General features: G+C 43.2%; 2 protein-coding genes across 5 annotated transcripts in view; one reads left to right on the forward strand and one right to left on the reverse strand.

Moving 5' to 3' along the window:
- Positions 1-17,416, forward strand: part of THAP3 (THAP domain containing 3) — a 50,822-nt gene that overhangs the window by 29,589 nt on the left and 3,817 nt on the right. The window contains exon 7 of one of the 2 annotated variants that reach the window (XR_012155573.1): positions 16,240-16,328. Coding sequence is in view for 1 of the 2 variants with exons in the window: in XM_073316966.1 (XP_073173067.1) it covers positions 16,240-16,322 (83 nt within the window). In the remaining variant the exon portion in view is untranslated. Of the gene's footprint in view, positions 1-16,239; positions 16,329-17,416 lie in introns of those variants that run through there. The other variant, XM_073316966.1, reaches the window with a different exon arrangement.
- DNAJC11 (DnaJ heat shock protein family (Hsp40) member C11) overlaps positions 1-17,416 on the reverse strand; it is a 78,070-nt gene that overhangs the window by 23,855 nt on the left and 36,799 nt on the right. For all 3 annotated transcript variants that reach the window (XM_073316958.1, XM_073316960.1, XM_073316959.1), the window contains one exon: positions 2,330-2,458. In XM_073316958.1, coding sequence (XP_073173059.1) covers positions 2,330-2,458 — 129 coding nt within the window. The remainder of the gene's footprint in view (positions 1-2,329; positions 2,459-17,416) is intronic.

Here is a 17,416-nt window from a genome sequence, read left to right on the forward strand (position 1 = left end):
GCACTCTTACAGCACAAAACAACATTATTTGCACATTTATGCAAACATACTTACAACCCTACACCTTGCACTGTGATCCTGTCAGATCTCACAAGTCATACAGGGTCACACTGGATTAATACCTCAGTGGGAGACCTTTAAGGAGCATCAGAGTGAAGCAGCAAGTAATCATGATAATTCAGCATGTGGCACTCTTCCTATTGGTCAGTACTGACCAAAATGGGGTGGATGAATGGACTATAAGGTGGATAGAAACTTGGCTAGTGTGACGCAGCAGGGAGGGGGGAGTGTTGACCTGGGAATGTGGCAGGGGAGTTTCAATGGGAGACTTGAGAGCCTGTCACCTGAGCCAGGAGGGGGAGGTAACACCTCTGCCCAGGAATGTGGACAGAGGCTGCAGGAGGGAGCCTGCTGGGGGGGGGGGGGGGGGGTGTTGTTTAGTTTCAGTTTTGGTGCTGGGTGGTGGAACGCAGGGAACCCCAGGGCTGGGGTCTAAGCTCCCTGCTCCCCCAGAAGGACTTGACTGAGGGGTCCTGGTTGTACCCACAAGCTCTGTTTGAGACTGTGTTCCTATTGTTCAATAAACCTTCTGTTTTACTGGCTGGCTGAGAGTCTCAGTGAATCCCAGGAAGAGGGGTGCAGGGCCTGGACTCCCCCACACTCCATGACAGCTAGATTCTCGGGCTCAATGGCTCCCTGTCTAGTTGGCAGCCGGTATCAAGTGGAGTACCCCAAGGGTTGGTCTTTGGGCCGGTTTTGTTCAATATCTTCATAAATGATCTGGAGGATGGAGTGGATTGCACCCTCAGCAAGTTTGCAGATGACATTAAACTGGGAGGAGTGGTAGATACGATGGAGGGTAGGGATAGGATACAGAGGGACCTAGACAAATTAGAGGACTGGGCCAAAAGGAATGTGATGAGGTTCAACAAAGACAAGTGCAGAGTCCTGCACTTAGGACGGAAGAATCCCATGCACCGCTACAGACTAGGGACCGAATGGCTAGGCAGCAGTTCTGCAGAAAAGGACCTAGGGGTTACAGTGGACGAGAAGCTGGATATGAGTCAACAGTGTGCCCTTGTTGCCAAGAAGGCCAATGGCATTTTGGAATATATAAGTAGGGGCATTGCCAGCAGATGGAGGGACGTGATCGTTCCCCTCTATTCGACATTGGTGAGGCCTCATCTGGAGTACCGTGTCCAGTTTTGAGCCCCACACTACAAGAAGGATGTGGAAAAATTGGAAAACATCCAGCGGAAGGCAACAAAAATGATTAGGGGACTGGAACACATGACTTATGAGGAGAGGCTGAGGGAACTGGGCTTGTTTAGTCTGCGGAAGAGAAGAATGAGGGGGGATTTGATAGCTGCTTTCAACTACCTGAAAGGGGGTTCCAAAGAGGATGGATCTAGACTGTTCTCAGTGGTAGCAGAGGACAGAACGAGGAGTAATGGTCTCAAGTTGCAGTGGGGGAGGTTTAGGTTGGATACTAGGAAAAACTTTTTCACTAGGAGGGTGGTGAAGCACTGGAATGGGTTACCTAGGGAGGTGGTGGAATCTCCTTTATTAGAGGTTTTTAAGATCAGGCTTGACAAAGCCCTGGCTGGGATGATTTAGTTGGGGATTAGGTCCTGCTTTGAGCAGGGGGTTGGACTAGATGACCTCCTGAGGTCCCTTCCAACCCTGATATTCTATGATTCTATGAATGCCCCAGTGTCCTTTTTACTCGGGTCAGAAGTGAAACAGAAGTCTTTGACCATTCATGCTTATTGAAGTGCAACCTGTTGCTTTGGATTTGGGTTCTGATGCCTTCAGGAACTGCCAGGCAAATCAACCAACTCTATAAATCCAGTTTCAGGTAACAAGGTAGTGAGACTCCTGGGAAGGTGGGGGATGGGACCCACACTGGAGCACATTCTTAAATACAAAGGCCAGTGTTTGTCCCTGAAATTTGTGTTTACATTTTAAACATCGCTTTGAAAATGTGTTTGAGAAATCAAGGCTTAGCCCAGCAGCCAGCCTGTTCGAGCCAAGGAAACTTGCTAGCAGGGGAGGCAGAGCCTTTGTAGCACGCAAACTGGAGCCAAAATTCCGGCATTTGTGTCCTAAAAAATGTATGAGATCGTGTCAACACATGATCCCACTGTAACTGAATCTCCACGCCCCACTCCCCTAAAGCAGGTAATTGCATCCCTTCCCTTCATAAATAAAGATGAGAACCTCCCCCGCCTCCCCCCGAGCCGTGTTCCATTTTGTGGTGCTGTGTGCTGTTATGCCTCATTAACTCAGAACCTTCTTTATACTCGCACTGGTATTTATTTCACTTTACCTCAATGGACTGGGATATGTGCATTTTGTTAATTTCAATCTGGGGAAAGCTGCTCCCTGGAACATCTTCATATTCTTCATCATAACGATCAAAGAGGTCAGTGGCATCTATTCCAACACTAATCGTTCCCTGGGGAGAGATAAGCAAAACAAGTTCCTAGCACTAATATGTTCAATGTATGTAAGCTAAAGGATTCTTCCTCCTTTATAGACATATTACAACTTAAAAACATCAATCCCCCCCCCCCGCCCATTTTAAAATGTTTTCCCACACTTCTGCTGTATAAAAAGGCTCCCACAAACAAAGCAGGAAACTGAGTGATTATGCAGAGAGATGGCAAAGCATTGTCAGAGGCACAAAATAAACAAACTGAACAGACTGAAATATTTACTGTGTTTTTTATAACAATAGCAGATAAAATATTTATTTAAGATGTTACACAAATTAGAAGTAGGAAGAACATTTTCAGACAGAAGAGGGATTTTTATTTCCTCAGAATTGACTGTCCCCCTTCAATGTTGTAAAACCAACCCACTGATTTTGTAATTAATCTTCTCTGAAACTGAGCTAGAAGTTCACCTCCTCTTCTGAAATATTTGAAACAACCTAAATTTGAGCTGTGTTAGCTGGTTACCACTGATCATATAAGTCACATGCTATTGGCTCTGTTCCATGATTGAATGAATTTGATTCTTATAATCAACAGGAGTGCTTGAAGAAGGTAGCATTTTAGGATATGTTTAGGAGGTGTTAAACCTTTTCCTCTCTAGGCCACAGAGGCCCTGCCTGAGAATCAGTCCTTTTGGCTGGCTGCTATTGCATTCATACAAATAATTGTAGGTTTCAGAGTAGCAGCCGTGTTAGTCTGTATCCGCAAAAAGAAAAGGAGGACTTGTGGCATGTTAGAGACTAACAAATTTATTTGAGCATAAGCTTTCGTGAGCTACAGCTCACTTCATCGGATGCATACTGTGGAAAATACAGTGGGGAGATTTATACACACAGAGAACATGAAACAATGGGTGTTACCATACAGAATGTAACAAGAGTGATCAGGTAAGGTGAGTTATTACCAGCAGGAGAGTGGAAGGGAGAGAGGGGGAAACCATTTGTAGTGATAATCAAGGTGGGCCATTTCCAGCAGTTGGCAAGAACGTCTGAGGAACAGCCGGGGGGAGGGGAGGGAATAAACATGGGGAAATAGTTTACTTTGTGTAATGACCCATCCACTCCCAGTCTTTATTCAAGCCTAAGTTAATTGTATCCAGTTTGCAAATTAATTCCAATTCAGCAGTCTCTCATTGGAGTCTGTTTTTGAAGATTTTGTGTTGAAGAATTGCAACTTTTAGGTCTGTAATCGAGTGACCAAAGAGATGGAAGTGTTCTCCAACTGGTTTTTGGATGTTATAATTCTTGACGTCTGATTTGTGTCCATTTATTCTTTTACGTAGAGACTGTCCAGTTTGGCCAATGTACATGGCAGAGGGGCATTGCTGGCACATGATGGCATAGATCACATTGGTAGATGTGCAGGTGAACGAGCCTCTGATAGTGTGGCTGATGTGATTAGGCCCTGTGATGGTGTCCCCTGAATAGATATGTGGACACAGTTGGCAACAGGCTTTGTTGCAAGGATAGGTTCCTGTGTTAGTGGTTCTGTTGTGTGGTGTGTGGTTGCTGGTGAGTATTTGCTTCAGGTTGGGGGGCTGTCTGTAAGCAAGGACTGGCCTAACTCCCAAGATCTATGAGAGCGATGGATTGTCCTTCAGGATAGGTTGTAGATCCTTGATGATGCATTGGAGAGGTTTTAGTTGGGGGCTGAAGGTGACGGCTGATGGCGTTCTGTTATTTTCTTTGTTAGGCCTGTCCTGTAGTAGGTGACTTCTGGGAACTCTTCTGGCTCTGTCCATCTGTTTCTTCACTTCAGCAGGTGGGTATTGTAGTTGTAAGAACGCTTGATAGAGATCTTGTAGGTGTTTGTCTCTGTCTGAGGGGTTGGAGCAAATGCGGTTGTATTGTAGAGCTTGGCTGTAGACAATGGATCGTGTGGTGTGGTCTGGATGAAAGCTGGAGGCATGTAGGTAGGAATAGCAGTCAGTAGCTTTCCAGTAATAGGATGGTGTTTATGTGACCATCGCTTATTAGCATCGTAGCGTCCAGGAAGTGGATCTCTCATGTGGACTGGTCCAGGCTGAGGTTGATGGTGGGATGGAAATTGTTGAAATCATGGTGGAATTCCTCAAGGGCTTCTTTGCCACGGGTCCAGATGATGAAGATGTCATCAATATAGCGCAAGTAGAGTAGGGGCATTAGGGGACGAGAGCTGAGGAAGCGTTGTTCTAAGTCAGCCATAAAAATGTTGGCATACTGTGGGGCCATGTGGGTACCCATAGCAGTGCCGCTGATTTGAAGGTATACATTGTCCGCAAACGTGAAATAGTTATGGGTGAGGACAAAGTCACGAAGTTCAGCCACCACGTTTGCCATGACATTATCGGGGATAGTGTTCCTGATGGCTTGTAGTCCATCTTTGTGTGGAATGTTGGTGTAGAGGGCTTCGACATCCATAGTGGCTAGGATGGTGTTTTCAGGAAGATTACCCATGGATTGTAGTTTCCTCAGGAAGTCAGTGGTGTCTCTAAGACAGCTGGGAGTGATGGTAGCGTAGGGCCTGAGGAGGGAATCTACATAGCCAGACAATCCTGCTGTCAGGGTGCCAATGCCTGAGATGATGGGGCGTCCAGGATTTCCAGGTTTATGGATCTTGGGTAGCAGATAGAATACCCCTGGTCGGGGTTCTAGGGGGTGTGTCTGCGCGGATTTGTTCTTGTGCTTTTTCTTGAGCAAATGCTGCAGTTTCTTTTGGTTATGCTCAGTGGGATCAGAGGGTAATAGCTTGTAGACAGTGGTGTTGGGAGAGCTGCCTAGCAGCCTCTTGTTCATATTCTGACCTATTCATGATGACGACAGCACCTCCTTTGTCAGCCTTTGTGATTATGATGTCAGAGTTGTTTCTGAGGCTGTGGATGGCATTGTGTTCTGCACGGCTGAGGTTATGGGGCAAGCGATGCTGCTTTTCCACAATTTCAGCCCGTGCATGTCGGCAGAAGCACTCTATGTAGAAGTCCAGTCCGTTGTTTCGACCTTCAGGAGGAGTTCACCCAGAATCCTCCTTTTTGTAGTCTTGGTAAGAAGGTTTCTGTGGGTTAGTATGTTGTTCAGAGGTGTGTTGGAAATATTCCTTGAGTTGGAGACATCAAAAATAGGATTCTGGGTCACCACAGAACTGTATCATGTTCATGGCGGTGGAGGGGCAAAAGGAGAGGCCCCGAGATAGGACAGATTCTTCTGCTGGGCTAAGAGTATAGTTGGATAGATTAACAAAATTGCTGGGTGGGTTAAGGGAACCACTGTTGTGGCCCCTTGTGGCATGTAGTAGTTTAGATAGTTTAGTGTCCTTTTTCTTTTGTAAAGAAGCAAAGCGTGTGATGTAAATGGCTTGTCTAGATTTTGTAAAGTCCAGCCACGAGGAAGTGTGTGTGGAAGGTTGTTTTTTTATGAGAGTATCCAGTTTTGAGAGCTCATTCTTAATCTTTCCCTGTTTGCTGTAGAGGTTGTTGATCAGGTGGTTCCGCAGTTTCTTTGAGAGTGTGTGGCACAAGCTGTCAGCATAGTCTGTGTGGTATGTAGATTGTAATGGATTTTTTGCCTTCAGTCCTTTTGGTATGATGTCCATCTGTTTGCATTTGGAAAGGAAGATGATGTCTTTCTGTATCTGTACGAGTTTTTTCATGAAGTTGATAGATTTCCACTCCATATGGCTAAATTCAGTGCCTTGCATAATGACAGGTTTCAGAGTAACAGCCGTGTTAGTCTGTATTCACAAAAAGAAAAGGAGGACTTGTAGCACCTTAGAGACTAACAAATTTATTTAAACATAAGCTTTCGTGAACTACAGCTCACTTCATCGGATGCATTCAGTGGAAAATACAGTGGGGAGATTTATATACACAGAGAACATGAAACAATGGGTGTTACCATACAGACTGTAAGGAGAGTGATCAGGTAAGGTGAGCTATTACCAGCAGGAGAGCAGGGGGAGGGGGGGGACCTTTTGTAATGATAATCAAGGTGGGCCATTTCCAGCAGTTGACAAGAACATCTGAGGAACAGCGGGGGGTGGGGGGGTGAGGGGGGAGGAGGAGGAACAGTCTTTATTCAAGCCTAAGTTAATTGTATCCAGTTTGCAAATTAATTCCAATTCACCACATAACAGAACCACTAACCCAGGAACCTATCCTTGCAACAAAGCCCGTTGCCAACTGTGTCCACATATCTATTCAGGGGACACCATCATAGAGGCTAATCACATCAGCCACACTATCAGAGGCTCGTTCACCTGCACATCTACCAATGTGATCTATGCCATTATGTGCCAGCAATGCCCCTCTGCCATGTATATTAGTCATACTGGACAGTCTCTACGTAAAAGAAGAAATGGACACAAATCAGACGTCAAAGAATTATAACATTCAAAAACCAGTTGGAGAACACTTCCATCTCTTTGGTCACTCGATTACAGACCTAAAAGTTGCAATTCTTCAACATAAAATCTTCAAAAACAGACTCCAGCGAGAGACTGCTGAATTGGAATTAATTTGCAAACTGGATACAATTAACTTAGGCTTGAATAAAGACTGGGAGTGGATGGGTCATTACACAAAGTAAAACTATTTCCCCATGTTTATTCCCCCCCCCCGCCCCCGCTGTTCCTCAGATGTTCTTGTGAACTGCTGGAAATGGCCCACCTTGATTATCACTACAAAAGGTTTTCTGCCCCCCCGCCCTTTGCTGGTAATAGCTCACCTTACCTGATCATTCTCGTTACAGTGTATATGGTAACACCCATTGTTTCATGTTCTCTGTGTATATAAATCTCCCCACTGTATTTCCACTGAATGCATCTGATGAAGTGAGCGGTAGCTCATGAAAGCTTATGCTCAAATAAATTTGTTAGTTTCTGAGGTGCCACAAGTACTCCTTTTCTTTTTACAAATAATTGTGTCAATTCCACAGTTGTGAAGGGGATAATCAGATCCTTGTCTCTCTCACATAGGTGCCTCAGTGGAAAAGGGCTGTGGGAATCTTCTCCTGCTGCTGTGTCAAGCAGCGTCCCATCTTATGTGAAATATACCACTTCCAATAGACCATCAAGTATATGAGATTAAAATTTACCTTCCAAGACAATTTGTGAGAGGGAAACTCAATGGTTGGATGTTTACAGAAATCAAAACACAGCAGGAGCACATATATGGAAGTAAATTCTTTTTTAAATCTGTGCAGATACTCAATTGTTTTGCTGAGTTATCTATACTGGAAATGCATGGAAAATGGCACCGTGTTTGAAGGTCTCAAGATGGTGTGTTTCATCCTTCATTTATGCGGTTCTCACAACAAATTTTTGTGGCCTCAGAGTCTGGCCACCAACTGTTGTCGGTGGCTGCTATGTCACTTTTTCCTAAAATACTTAATTAACTTTAGGAAAAACAAATATGTCCATACACATGTCCAAATGACAGTAATTTATTTATGTAGGGTTTGCTTTTTTTTGGAGACTGAATAATAAAAATAATGTACAGTTGTGTCCATTCTTTACTGGACCTAAACAGAATAGAAACACAAATAAGGTGCTTTGTGCATTCTTGTCTTTTTTGATTGTTGTTTCTTTTTCTTTTTTTTAAGACTTGCTGGCTAGTAAGTCTGCTCTGTGAAAAGGGTTATTTGTACATTTGTTAATATCACTTTTCAGAGAAGCAGACTTGTTACCTAGCTGGGAGGCAGTGAAAGGGGATATTAACAAACATAGAAATATCACTTTTCACAGCAGACTTACTCAGCCCTGTCAAGCCAGGAACCAAATTAAGCCTTGGATGGAGATGTGAGTAGGGAGGCAGCGGGGGTGATGGCGTGAATGGGTGAGGGGCTTGGGGAGGCAGCAGCGGCCAGGGGCGAAGAGAGGGGTAGGGAGCCCGAAGCCCTGCAGTTGGGGGATGGAGCTCACCACTGCGCAGCCAAATCCTGGAGCCAGAAGCCCCACGGTTGGAGCCTGCTGTCACGCAGCCACATCCTGCCACCCACCACCCCAGAGCTGAAGCCTGAGCCCCACCATCCCCAGGGAGATGGGAAACTTATCCCGGGCTGTCTGCTTCTCCAGCGTTTGTGGCTCCAGAGGGGGCAGGGCCCAGCCTCAGGGAAGGGGCCGCTGTTCCCCTCCTCACACCCCCAATCACCACTCAGGAGGCTGTGGCCGTAGGAGAAGCCCCTGGTGGCCACATCTGAGAAACACTGATTATGAGTTTGCATTTCAAGACTTAGAAAGGATGGTTCTAATCTTTTATCTCTTTGTGAAGCAGCACACACTATGTTCACCGTGTAATGCAAACTGTTTATGTAAACATTTGTGATGAAAAGTGAGAGATGCTATGCAACTGCTCTGAGAACTAAATACTGATGTCTCCTGATGGAATGAAAATCCAAAAGTATCAAGAAGAAGGCTATTTTCTGTCACTGTACATTGTATTTACTGGAAAGCTTCATTAGGATTGTTGAACTTCTTCCGTGATTTAGAAAAGTTGTGCTAAAATTAAACCCAATGCATGCATTGTAACCAGAGTGAAGGGTTTAAGACAAAACTGAAATTAGCCTACTGATTTCAAGATCTAAGAGAATTCATAATCTAGTCCTACTTTTTGAGTGGATCTTCCACACAGCAAAAGAAGAGAAACATTTTAAAAACAGGAAAACATGACTGTAAAACGATAAAAATTGCCAGGACACCTCAGGTACAGTACCCAAACCATTTTTAAATAATTTTTTAAACCTGACTGGATTTCAAGTTGGTGTCCCTTTAACAATAGTAAATAATAAAATTACAGGTTTCAGAGTAGCAGCCGTGTTAGTCTGTATTCGCAAAAAGAAAAGGAGTACTTGATGCATCCGATGAAGTGAGCTGTAACTCACGAAAGCTTATGCTCAAATAAATTGGTTAGTCTCTAAGGTGCCACAAGTACTCCTTTTCTTTTTAATAGAATTGAAACTAGCTTTACTTTGTTTACAGTAGCACAAAACATTTGCTCCCAAACTTTACTTGGGGAAAAATCTACTGTTTAGGAACGCTCCTCAGATAAGTCACCTTTGAGTGCATCAGCTTTCCAAAGTCTACAAGTAAAAAGAAAAGGAGTACTTCATCCGATGAAGTGAGCTGTAGCTCACGAAAGCTTATGCTCAAATAAATTGGTTAGTCTCTAAGGTGCCACAAGTCCTCCTTTTCTTTTGCGGATACAGACTAACACGGCTGCTACTCTGAAAAAAGTCTACAAGTGTTTCTCAAGTTTCCATCCTCTCATACCCTGTGCTGCTCTTTGAAACAATGCCAAAGAGTTGGTGACTAGGGAAGCTCTGCAGCACTCTGCTGCTGCTCCAAACCTCTGGGAAGTGAATAAACAGAATAGCCAAAGGAAGCTAAGCAGAGATTTCAGGCTTAAGTGCCAACCACACTTGACAAAATTCCAGAGTGTGATTGATCAAGCGATATTGTATGTATGTGAGCACTGCTTTTAGCAATATAGAGAACTCTTCTGATGCTTTTCTGCTGCTCTTCATCTTTTGCAAATGCACTGGTCATAGCTGCAGAATGGGATGATTTTCCACATCCAATGACCAACCTCAGCGGAGTGGTTTTGCTGCAGCTTGTAACCCACTTTCATATTCTACGAAATACGCTTTTAAAAACCTGAGTTACCAAACTTCAGCAATGAAGAAAGAGTATTTTGTTGAATTTGAATTGTGAATAAAGACAGAAACTGCAGCAGCAAAAGTAAAGTGTAAATAAAAAAGCCATAAATTGAAGACAGGTTTCAGTGGTAATTAATATGCAAACTAGATACCATTAACTTGGGTTTGAATAGAGACTGGGAGTGGCTGGGTCATTACACATATTGAATCTATTTCCCTATGTTTAGTATCCTCACACCTTCTTGTCAACTGTCTAAATGGACCATCTTGATTATCACTACAAAAGTTTTTTTCACCTGCTGATAATAGTTCATCTTAATTAATTAGCCTCTTACAGTTTGTATGGCAATTTCGTGTGTGTGTGTGTGTGTGTGTGTGTGTGTGTGTGTGTGTGTGTGTGTGAGAGAGAGAGAGAGAAAATATATATCTTCTTCTTCTATGTTCCATTCTATGCATCTGGTGAAGTGGGCTGTAGCCCACGAAAGCTTATGCCCAAAAAAATTTGTTCGTCTCTAAGGTGTCACAACGACTCCCCTTTTGCTTGTGAAATGACACATTTTGCTTGCTCAAACTTCTGTCTGATATTCAGACTGCTGTGTAGTCAAACTCCCGACAGAGTTTAAATCCTGCTTTACTTCCACCTACATTTCTTGAAAATGCACATTTTTCAAGATGAAATAGATTTGCACTATCAAGAAAATCTTCTTGTAAAGTAATTCATTCTAGTGTGTTAACATTCTACTACAATGTAAAAAGATCCCACAGCACTGACAGTTCTTAACTGCACCCCGCATGTGCTAGTCCTTCTCTGCATGCAAGCCTAAGGCCTCATCAGTAGGGCCCTACCAAATTCACAGCCGTGAAAAACGCATCACAGACTGTGAAATCTGGGCTCCACCATGAATCATAGAATATCAGGGTTGGAAGGGACCTCATGAGGTCATCTAGTCCAACCCCCTGCTCAAAGCAGGACCAATCCCCAATTTTTGCCCCATCCCTAAATGGCCCCCTCAAGGATTGAACTCACAACCCTGGGTTTAGCAGGCCAATGCTCAAACCACTGAGCTATCCCTCCCCCAATGGAAATCATAGAATATCAGGGTTGGAAGGGACCTCAGGAGGTCATCTAGCCCAACCCCCTGCTTAAATCAGGACCAATCCCCAATTTTTGCCCCAAATGGCCCCCTCAAGGATTGAACTCACAGCTCTGGGTTTAGCAGGCCAGTGCTCAAACCACTGAGCTATCCCTCTCCCTAATTTAAAAAAAAAAATAAAAATCATAAAATAACAAACCTGAGATGTGTGGCTGCAGAGCCCCGGCCCAGAGAGGGTCAAGGGTCAGAGGGGTTACTGCGCACACTGAAATTTGGTCTTCAGTGTACTTTTACCCTATACTATACAGATTTCACAGGGGAGGCCAGGGTTTGTCAAACTGGGGGTCCCAACCCAAAACGGGGTCACAGGGGGGTTGCAAGGTTATTGTAGGAGGGATGTGGTATTGCCACCCTTACTTCTGTGTTGCCTTCAGAGGTGGATGGAAAGAAGCGGCTGCTGGCCAGGCACCCAGCTCTGAAGGCAGCACAGCCAGCAGCAGCGCAGAAGTCAGGGAAGCAATACCAGACCGGCCACCCTGACTTCTGCGCTGCTGGCTTCGGAGCTGGGCGGCCGGAGAGCGGCGGCTGCTGTTCGAGGGCCCGGCTCTGCCGGGAGCAGCGCAGAAGTCAGGGAAGCAAGACCAGACCGGGCCACCCTGACTTCTGCGCTGCTGCTATCAGTGGCACTGCCTTCAGAGCTGGGCTCCCGGCCAGCAGTTGCCGCTCTCTGGCCGCCCCGCTCTGAAGACAGCGCCGCCGTCAGCAGCAGCAGATACCACAACTGCCCTACCATTTCTGACCATGAAATTCACCAAAATGGACTGTGAATTTGGTCGGGCCCTACTCAGTAGCTACTCTTTACTGAGGAAAATCAACATTACTCACCTTAGTTTTTTCTCAAAATTTAGGATAAAAATCAGAGAAAACTTTTGAACCTTAGTGGTTTCTAAACTTAAAAATGTAATTCTCTCTGGAACAAGATGATCATCTACCAGACATTTTTGAAGAAACCATCAAAACCCACATATTTTTATGAGCCATTCACTTGATACTTATTGCTTTTTATGGACTCTATTTGCTTTTTCTCGCTCTCCTCCTTTGTCAATTATTATATTGATATTATTTAGCTCTCAATGTCCACTGGCCCACTCCAGTAACATCATAATAATTTATGAGGTCATTTTAAAGAAAAAGCGAATCTATGAATGAAAAATAAATCTGAAGAAGAGCTGCAGTACTCAGGCTTTTTTTTAATAGATACAGTAGAACCTCAGAGTTACAAATACCTCAGGAATGGAGCTTGTTCATAACTCTGAAATGTCATAACTCTGAACAAAATGTTATGGTTGTTCTTTCAAAAGTTTACAATTGAACATTGACTTAATACAGCTTTGAAACTTTACTATGCAGAAGAAAAATGCTGCTTTTAACAATCTTAATTTAAATGAAAGAAGCACAGAAACAGTTTCCTTACTGTGTCAAATCTTTTTTTTAATCTTCTCCTGCTATTTTTTAAATAGTTTATGTTTAACACAGTATTGTATTACATTTCTTTTTTTTTTTTTTTTGGTCTCTGCTGCTGCCTGATTGCATATTCCAGTTCCAAATGAGGTGCGTGGTTGACTGGTCAGTTCGTAACTCTGAGGTTCTACTGTATCTTTTACCTGTCCTCACCTTTGTCTAATTATTAACTATATAGATTGAGTCCTGAAAATTACTGTATTTTTTTTCTCATTAGCATTACTTTGGACGTCATCAGATTTGTATTTGGGGTTTCTTTTTCTACACTAGTGGTAGTTGTAAAAATACTCACCTTGACGAAAAACAGCAGTATCTAAAGTTTCAAACCTAAAGCAGTCTCATTGCATATAAAGTCTTTGGAAGATTACAAGAAGCCAGGTGCTCCGTATACTATCTTAACTGAGTATTCTGGGGTGGGGAGTTGTCCCTCAATGTTTTTTTTTAAGCATATTTCAGCTCCTGCCTTCCACAAGATGCATTTCACTGGACTATGAGCCTATGTAGTAGATTCCATCAAGAAATTTTCCCTACCACCAAGTAGGTGAAGTCACTCTCAAACAGCCTATTGATCTTGGCAAGGAAACTGGCTCAAATACAAGCACAGACAAAGCAGCAGATGGTACCATTAAAAACATCATCAAAGAACGACAGCACCCCCTATGCCTCCAGAAAGGAGAGAGAGAGAGGTCGCTGCTACCAACAACTCACCGTCAGCCACCTGTTCAGAGAATATAGGAGAAAAGAAAACAACATCCTGAAATGTGGGAGCTGCACATGAGCAGTAAGAATGAACTAAGAGTCCTACTAGAAAGTTAAATCTGCACACACGGCAGCATGCTGTAAAGTGCAAAATTTCAGTACGAAAGGGGGTTCTTAACACAGCACCTCAGAGCAGCTTGCATTATGGACTGATCACCTGAAAGTCTCTCTAAAAAATACACGTGTTTTTGAATCTTATAAGCACAACACACGACTGCTTTTTAATTACCTTTTTTGTTAGAACTTTCCTTGAAAGTCAGCTTTAAAGTACTTTAGAGTCTTTTTCTCTATCCATCTCCCCAAAAAATACGTCTCATGCAATAGCGCATCGAACAGAGCCCTCCACAGCCTCGCCTAGATTTGCAGGCTACCACTTGCAAGCTGGTTGAAAGTAGAATTAAAAATTAAAGCCACATATACTGAGTGCTGGAGCCAGCATAATACTCCTCACAGTATCCTGGGGCTGAGAACTCAGGACAGAGCCTTGGAAAAGCTGGCTATAAGCATATTATAGAATACAGGCTACTTTCTAAAACAATTTATAACCATTCCACTGCTTTCCCACTTCCTGAGGTCATACTGTGTGGGCAAGTCAAGAACCTTTCACCCACCATTTAGATGAAACTAGGTACTCCAAACAGTGCTGGAAGCACTTTAATAGAGAGAGATTGCAGGGAGGAACTCTTAGAATCAAATTAAGACCATAAAATTGCTCCCAAATGGAAACCTTACCATCAGGTTTCTAAAGGTATTGAATATTTACGGCCAAGTTATAACCCCCAACAACAGGGTGTATGATGAGAACTGTGACATATCCTCCAATATAATGTGGATGACATATTACTACACTGACAAGATCCATGCCACTTCTCCCAGTTAGACAGGATTAGGTCATCTCAGGATTTAAAAATATAGATACCTAAAATCAGAACCTTTGTCATGACTTGGCAGGACATTCCATCAGATGCAGCCTCCCTTTTAAATGGGCTCAGCAGGGGGTCATGCACCTGAGAACTCTCATTTCAGCAAGCCACAGGAATAGTTTTAATTATATTCAACCCTCTACTAGTGAAAATCCAGAAAGACAGAGAACTGCCCCACTTGACATGGTCTCTCTCTCTTACTTGGAGAGTGTGTGGTGCAGATAAACATCCTCTAAGTCTAAGTCACAACACCAGATGAAAGTTTTATCTCTTCTCCTTCCTAGAGCGGATATAATTAATTTAAATATATCGATTTCCAAGTTTATACAAGAGAACAAAACCAGCAGGATTAATTTAAATTACCCTGGTCTTCTGAATCAGCTGGGGGTATTTTTGATGCCTAGTATTAGGCCGATTAATGCACTATACTAGAGGAGCATGCAGCTGACTTTGGTCTGATAGAGACCTTATGGATTGACCGAACACAGTACTCAGATGTCCTTCTCACCAAGCAATGGGGACAGACACATCTCACATCCACATAATGCCCCTACAGTACGGAATCCATTGAAAGAATATAAAGAGGGGATTAAAAATACATCTGTCAAACTCTATGATCCCTCCCCTATGGGAGTGATGGGATTTCACCGGGGTCACACTTGGGATTCCCAGCTATTCTCAAGACCCCATAAACTCTGTAGCAAGATTGATCTTAATTCTGCAGCAGGACCCCTGCATTGTGGTACCTTAGCGTAGCTACAGTTGGAGGTTTTTAGCGAATTAACTATGAAAATGAAGAATATAGTCAGAACAATATCCAATTATTTAATTTGATATTAAATTCCATTTTGTATGCTGTCCCATAATTTATAATTTTCAGTATGCTGCAAATTTTTACACTGAAAACAAACAACAGTATCAGAGAGATTTTTAGGGGGGAAAATGGAAATTTTAACATCTGACACAAGGACAACCGGGGAATTTTGGCACCTGAGAAAGTGGAGGAGGCACTTTGGGTTTGCAGGATATGCCCGTGTGCTGAAGGTCGTGGAGGCTGGAACTCAAGTCCCAGCAGTGTGACAGATGACCTCTGTCAACGTGGGCAAGTCATCTGGGGGAGATTTTGCAAAGGCACAAATTCCCATTGCAAATCAATGGGAATTGGACACCCTAGCTTCCATTTGGGCCTCTGAAAATCTCCCCCTTTCTCCGTGCCTTGTTCCCCTTCTAAAACTGGGATATTGATACTTCCTTTCTCCCACCCTTTGTTGGTCTTATTTAGATTGTCAAGTCTATGGGACAGGAACAGTCTCTTTTTAGGTTTATGTATAGCACCCAGTGCAATAAGGCCCTTATCTCAGTTTAGGCCACTAGATGCTACCATAATATAAACAAATCTCTGAATTCAATGTTAATTTTGAAATCTAATTATGAAAATGTCAATGTCAGCATCCCACAGAGATAAACTGAGCAGGTCACAACTTGCCCAGAGCTACTGTTTCAGGCTGTCTGCAGACTCAGGAAGTCATCACTGCTTCTGTTTAGACTCATTTCAGAGTAGCAGCCGTGTTAGTCTGTATCCGCAAAAAGAAAAGGAGTACATGTGGCACCTTAGAGACTAACAAATTTATTTGAGCATAAGCTTTCATGAGTTACAGCTGTGAGCTATAGCTCACGAAAGCTTATGCTCAAATAAATTTGTTAGTCTCTAAGGTGCCACAAGTACTCCTTTTCTTTTTGTTTAGACTCTGTTGACGTTTGAAAGTTTCCTTTACAATTATAAGGGCTAGACTTGTTTTGTTTTTTTCGTTTATTTCAGTGAACGATTGGATTGTACAGCACAATCCTGCAGCAAAGGATGGATTCGTACATTCCACGGCCACAGAATCACAGAGTACATGAGGTCCTGGTTGCAGTATCTGTTTACATAGTAAACAAGGAAAGATGTCTGAATGAAAATGCATTTATTTATATCAAAGCTTCTTGGTCTCTGAGGGTATGTTTACACAGCACCTGGGAGGGCGCCACCCGCGTACCCAGGGTGTCCAGTGGGTTTGTACTTGGGCAGCTAGCCCGTGCCACCCCCCACACTGCCATGGCCAGACTGCTGTTTTTAGCACACTAGCTGGAGCAAAGCTAGGGCATCTGCTCACCCACACGGGGAAGCACCCTCCCAGCTGCTGTGTAGACACATCCTAGAAAGGAAGGATGGCAATTTCTGGAATTCATCTGCAAGGAGCTCTCTTTTATTTTCTCTCTTCTCATGTTTTACTATTATTATTTCCAGGAGAAATGACAAATCTGCTAGGGCAGTGCTTTCCAAACCAAAACATGCCAAGGACCCTGTCCCAAAGAGCTCATAATCTAAAAAGATTTTGTCAAGCTTGCTACTGATGTGTTGCAATGGCTCCTATATAGGAAAGCTTTATAATAGCTCAGACTGCAAGCAACATCCACTTATGACGTCACAATCACTTTTATGGAAAACAGCTGAGATAATAAGAAAAAATTGTGTCTTCACTGCAGAGTCATGCAAGAGGAGGAAACTCAGTTTAGGTGAAAGCTTTCTTCCGACACAAATATCCCCCAGCAATGTTCCACTTTTCCTTAGCTATTATTGCTAATTATTGCAAAGGAAATGGCTTTTTGCATAAGTGTAATGTGCCTGTTTTTTAGGGGTCTTCAGTGAAATTCCCTCTTCATAATTTTCCTTTTATAAAAAATGTGGGTGCTTTTTAATTAAATAATTTTGCAAGGAGAGTGCTTTACAACAACAAAGACACAATTTCCATCATGAGTCTTCCTGTAAAATGTAATCTGTCCCAGGGAATCACAAAGCTTGAACTGGGAAGGTGCCAGTTCTATGAATAAAGCGAGCGAGAGAGTGAATCAGTGATCAGCTAGTCATAAAAGAAAATCAAGAAACAATCAAATAGTGAGAGTAGGAATGTAGTAATCTGTGTGGCAGGCATTGTCTTACAAGGTCAGAGAGATAA

The sequence above is a fragment of the Lepidochelys kempii genome, chromosome 18 (genome assembly GCF_965140265.1).
Source record: "Lepidochelys kempii isolate rLepKem1 chromosome 18, rLepKem1.hap2, whole genome shotgun sequence".
NCBI classification, from domain to species: Eukaryota; Metazoa; Chordata; order Testudines; family Cheloniidae; genus Lepidochelys; species Lepidochelys kempii.